This window comes from Montipora capricornis, chromosome 14 (genome assembly GCF_036669925.1).
Source record: "Montipora capricornis isolate CH-2021 chromosome 14, ASM3666992v2, whole genome shotgun sequence".
NCBI classification, from domain to species: domain Eukaryota; kingdom Metazoa; phylum Cnidaria; class Anthozoa; order Scleractinia; family Acroporidae; genus Montipora; species Montipora capricornis.
The window spans coordinates 49,079,185-49,084,184 of record NC_090896.1 but is presented as its reverse complement, the minus strand read 5'-3'; the positions used below and the strand labels follow the sequence as shown (position 1 = coordinate 49,084,184).

Below are 5,000 nucleotides of genomic sequence, written 5' to 3'. Positions count from 1 at the left end.
AACTTGACAAGAATATGGTGGACAAAAAACTAGGTTTGTCGAAAAGTATCTTGGAAGTGCTAGGCTCAGATGAAGGTCTTAAGAGACTGAAATGCGAGTTAGACAAGAACAACGTTGAAGCTGCCTATGTGATTGACAAGGAGGTTCGCATCGTGGGCATCTCGGCCGCACAGGCTAACCAGGTTGGCAGTCTTGTGGAGAAGCTGATGTTAGAGGAAAGAGTACTCGTAGATGCCACGAACCAACATATGTTGAAAACATCAGAATGGCGCCAACTATGCGATGAAGTCAATGTTGGAGAAGATGTCCATCTACATCAGAATGAATGCGGTGAAACCATTATTGCCGGATTTCGAGAACAGGTCACCGAAGCTGTAAAGAAGTTCAATGATTTCTTAGGAAATAACAGCATTCGAGAAGAGGAATTTACGTGTTCTAAAATCATGAGAAAATATCTCTTTGAGTGTCATAATGACTACTTGCGCTTGATTGAAACCCAACTCGCAAACTTTCGGGTGAAAATTAAGGAAAATGTAAAATTTGAAGAAGATTTTGTTATTTCTGGCAATAAAGAAGGCCTTAAGAAGGCTCGAGAGAAACTGAACACTATTGTTTCCGGTGTCAGCTCTATAACCATTGCCATCAAACAGTTTGGGCTGAGGAAATTTTATGCCAGTGGTAAAGGAGATCTCCTGGAAAAATCCATAGAGAAAACCTATGGATGTGCGATCCATGTTCTTAAGAGCTTTGACTCGAAACGAGAGGAAGGTAAAGTACAAAGTGCACAAGCAGGATCTGACTCCACAAGCAATGATGATGATGATGAGGCAGTCATTGGTAGTGATGATGATAATGATGATGAGGGGCAAGCAATTTTAAGTGAAACTGATCGCTCTTCTTTCGCCACCAAAGCTGGCCACCATGTTTCGTGGAGAGCTGGAACCATTGAGGCTGAAAAGGTAAGTTAAATGATTTCACTGAGTTCTATCGATTCTTTTGGGGCAACATAACTCAGTTGATATTCTGCTTGTGTCTACTCTCCTATTGGCAACATGCACGTGTCCAAGAGGATGCAAATTTATTTAATAGTTTAGCAATACAAAAGACTACGAGTATTGACAGGAGAACCCTTAACAGGAAATACTTCCCTCACGAAAGGCTTACCTCAAGTTACAACAATAAGTACGAATCAACACATACACAAGTGGAAATTATCTACAATAATAAAGTAGAAATAAATTATGTATTAAACTAGTAAGAAAAGTAAATTAACAAGGGAATGTAAAAATATCCCTCTTCTGGTGTAGATAGGATTTAATGGATCTTAAATTCTTAAAAAGATTCGGCGTTTCTTTTAATGTAAAGGCAAAGGGTTCCATGATTTCGCTACTCTAAAGAAATAAGAAATTTTAAAATATTAGTTCTTGCATATCTGATTTTGAACTGGTAATTAGCATGTCTGAGATTATATTTAAAACTGTCAGCTGTCACACGATAATAACACAAATGCAAATCACATAGGCCCAACAAGCAATTAAAAACGAAAACTAAGTCCATAAAAAGCCTTTTCGAGGCCAAGGAAAGAAGATTCAGTTTCTGAAGTTTCTCTCCATAAGGCCTGTCCTTTATAATCAGTTTTGTAGCTCTTTGCTGGACTCTTTCAAATGTGTCAATCAAAAACTGTTGATGTGGAGACCAGACCTGGCTGGCAAATTCAATATGTGGTCTAACTAGATGAGTGTATAATTTGAGCACATGGGGTTGGGTACAAGTACCGCAAGTTCTCTTGATCAAACGTAGGACTACATTCGCGACGTTTACTTTGGCCATGATATGATTATGCCAGAACAGGTTGTAACTTATTAGCACCCCTAATTCCTTTGCTTCTGTTTACAATGGAATACGCTCGGTTCCAAGGCTGTAAGAGTTATCTAATCATTTTCTTCTGTTAGTGACGTAGAGCGGGAGTTAACATTCCTTAGTGTTAAACTTCATCCCCCAGGTCTCACTCTACTGACATAAGGTTGACAAGTCTTGCAACAGTTTGTCTCGGTCCAATTGACCTCGTATAACTCTGCTGCATTTTGCGTCATCGGCATAGAGCGGTAATAAAGTATCAGGAGATATCTCTGATTTGATGTCATTAATATAAGTAAGAAATAAAATAGGACCGATTATGAAGCCTTGTGGGACACTGGAAGATAAATATTTGCAATCTGAGGAGAAGCTGTCTAGAGACACTGTGCTATCTGTTTGTGAGGTAATTCAGTCCAGAGCAACGAAGGAATCCGAATACCTAAATACTCCAACTTGTATAGAAGCTTCTCATGTGGTACTCGATCGAATCCCTTTTCCATGTCAAAATAGATGTTATCAATTGTTCTCAAGCATCTTATGGCGTTGTCAAATTGTGTAGGACGTTGCTAAATTGTTAATAATCCGCTCACTTCAACCACAGGTTGACATCCTGGTCAGTTCACAAGGAGCATGCTCTCAAGCAATCCTTACGGCAGGTGGTGCGGCGATGAGGAAAAGCCTAAAAGCTCTAAATACTGGTCAGATTACAGTCACTCCTGGGTTCGAATTACCCTGCAGTAACGTGATTCACACCATCTGTAGCCCATGGAACGCTGGCACTGGTGAAGCGGTGAGATTTTAAACTAAAACATATTATAACTACTTGAAAAACTCTTCTAGACAACCGCAAGCGGTTTTACCGTTATGTTCCCCATTTATTCGCTCACAAGTTTCCAAAAAGTAAACATGTTACACTTGGTCGAAGCTTTTTCCCTTGGTGACAAAAAATAAAATGCTACTTGCAGGGGTCTAATCTGCGACTTTCCGCAACACCGCGCACCGGTGACTCAGTTGGTTGAGAATCGGACTAACACGCGGGTTCGAACCCCGGCCGGATCAAACTCAGGATCTTAAAAAAATGAGGAGAAAGTGCTGACTTGGTAATTCTATCTGCAAATGGTTAGACGTTTAAGCTTTTTCGGATAAGAACTATAAACTGTAGGTCCCCCGTCTCACAAATATCTTGTATGTTCAAAAGTTCTCTCTGGGAACCCGCACACTATTCGAGAAGAGTAGGGGATGGAGTCCTCGGTGTTGTGGCTGTCCTGTTCTCTCAAGCAGAAGTGGCCGGCTTGGCGCGATGTCGTTAAAGATAGTTTACGGCATAGGAAGTGCGGCGTACGGGGTTTTATTCACGAGTTGTTTGTGTCAAAAACCCGAACGAACATAAGACGAGATTTTTAATTAAAATATTTTTCTGAACGCTAATTAGACAAAAAAACTCACTATCAATAGAACAACATGCAAATTTAATTTACTTCAATAACAACGTACGATTTGCACGAGATGCACGAGATGCACGAGTGATTGGCATGGAAACGCCTTTACGCTATCGTTGATTGGTTATACTTCCACATGTGAAATAGCTGTACGCCATTCTGATTGGCTGTATAAGCCTTTTCCACATATGAAAATAAAGCGTATAGATTTGTACAAATGCGTTTTATGGAATAAAATTCTCATGTTATGTGTAATAAAAAGGCTTATGGTGCATGAGGCCACTTAAGCGGCCATAAGAAACAGCCATAAGTCAAAAAGGGCTTTGCCGAGTGCTGAAACATGCAGATTTTGATTTAGATCAGTGTGGATGCTCTGTAAGTGGGCTAACGTATCCTCCTCTCTCTCCCTATAAGTTGTGCAAAAGACGTGCACATCATGCGGGTAGAATAAAGTGAGCACATGAAGTGAAGATTCTTGACTGTGGTTAATCTGTTATTCCATCGGAATCCTGGCTAAATCTGGAGGTAACCTTTACTACACGTTATTCAGTGGTTGTTATTGTTGTTCCTAAAAAGAGGTCGCTCAAGCATATCGATGAAAAGACAGTCGGTTTCCGCTCCTGAAAACTCGCTATCTCGAGCACGATAACCTGATTGCTCCAGGCAATGACAATTAATGCTCTGTCTTGCAATTCATGGTAATAAACCTCCACATTTATAAATTCGTTTCTCTTACTAAAGGTTTTACGAGACATCGTTCAGAGGTGTCTTCAGAAAGGCGAAGAACTGAGGTTGAGATCCATGGCTTTTCCTGTAATAGGCAAGGGAAACTTAAACTTCCCACCCAAGGAAGCCTCTAGAATAATGTTGGAAGAAGTTTTCAGCTTTTGCCAGACAAATGCTTCGTCCAACTTGAAAGATATTCGATTTGTGGTGTACCAACAAGATAAGACCCTGATCACTGCTTTCAAACAAGAGATGGCCAACTTGCAATCCGAGCATAATATCGGCAAGTACACAGGCCCAAGTATTGAAGTCATAAATGCTGATTTGACTCTGGAAAAAACTGACGCAGTTTTGAACATTATCAGCACCGATATGAACATGAACAATGCCGGTGAAGTGAGCAAAGCCATCTTGAAACGAGGCAGACCACAGATCCAACAAGAGTGCAGCCAACGGGGCATTCAAATTGCGGGCTCAGCTGTGATGACAAGTGGAGGCAATTTAGCAGCGCCTAAAGTTATTCACATTATTCCAGGTTTCTCTTTCTTTCGTATATATATTCCGAGTAATGTTAAATAGGTATTAACTCTTAAGTGTTCCAAAATTGAACCTAAGGCGCGATGACTCTTTAATAGTTTAATTATGTTTTGTTTTCTCAAATATGGCGCAAACTTACCCAGCTCAGAAAATACTTGTTTTGGGAGGCATCATTATTGTGGTTACTGCCTGACAGCAAGGAATCCATTTTGTGCTCGTGTTGTAAGAGCAATTATGAAGATATTCAATATATGAGACATGTATTTGCACTGCGGGTAGAAGTATGTTATGATTTAAACATCTTAATAATAATAATAATTATAATAGTAATAATAATTTATTTCACTTATAAAGCGCAAATATCAATTGGGTTATTTTCATTTGCGCTAACTTAAAAATTATAATGATTACGAATATACTAATATAATTATTAAAATAACA

General features: G+C 39.5%; 1 protein-coding gene across 1 annotated transcript in view; it reads left to right on the top strand.

Annotated features, from left to right (window-relative positions):
* Nucleotides 1-5,000, top strand: part of LOC138032074 (protein mono-ADP-ribosyltransferase PARP14-like) — a 15,794-nt gene that overhangs the window by 2,393 nt on the left and 8,401 nt on the right. Inside the window, exons 2-4 of the mRNA XM_068879660.1 lie at nucleotides 1-959; nucleotides 2,459-2,647; nucleotides 4,038-4,557. The exon at nucleotides 1-959 is cut by the window's left edge and continues 618 nt beyond it. Coding sequence (XP_068735761.1) covers nucleotides 1-959; nucleotides 2,459-2,647; nucleotides 4,038-4,557 — 1,668 coding nt within the window. The remainder of the gene's footprint in view (nucleotides 960-2,458; nucleotides 2,648-4,037; nucleotides 4,558-5,000) is intronic.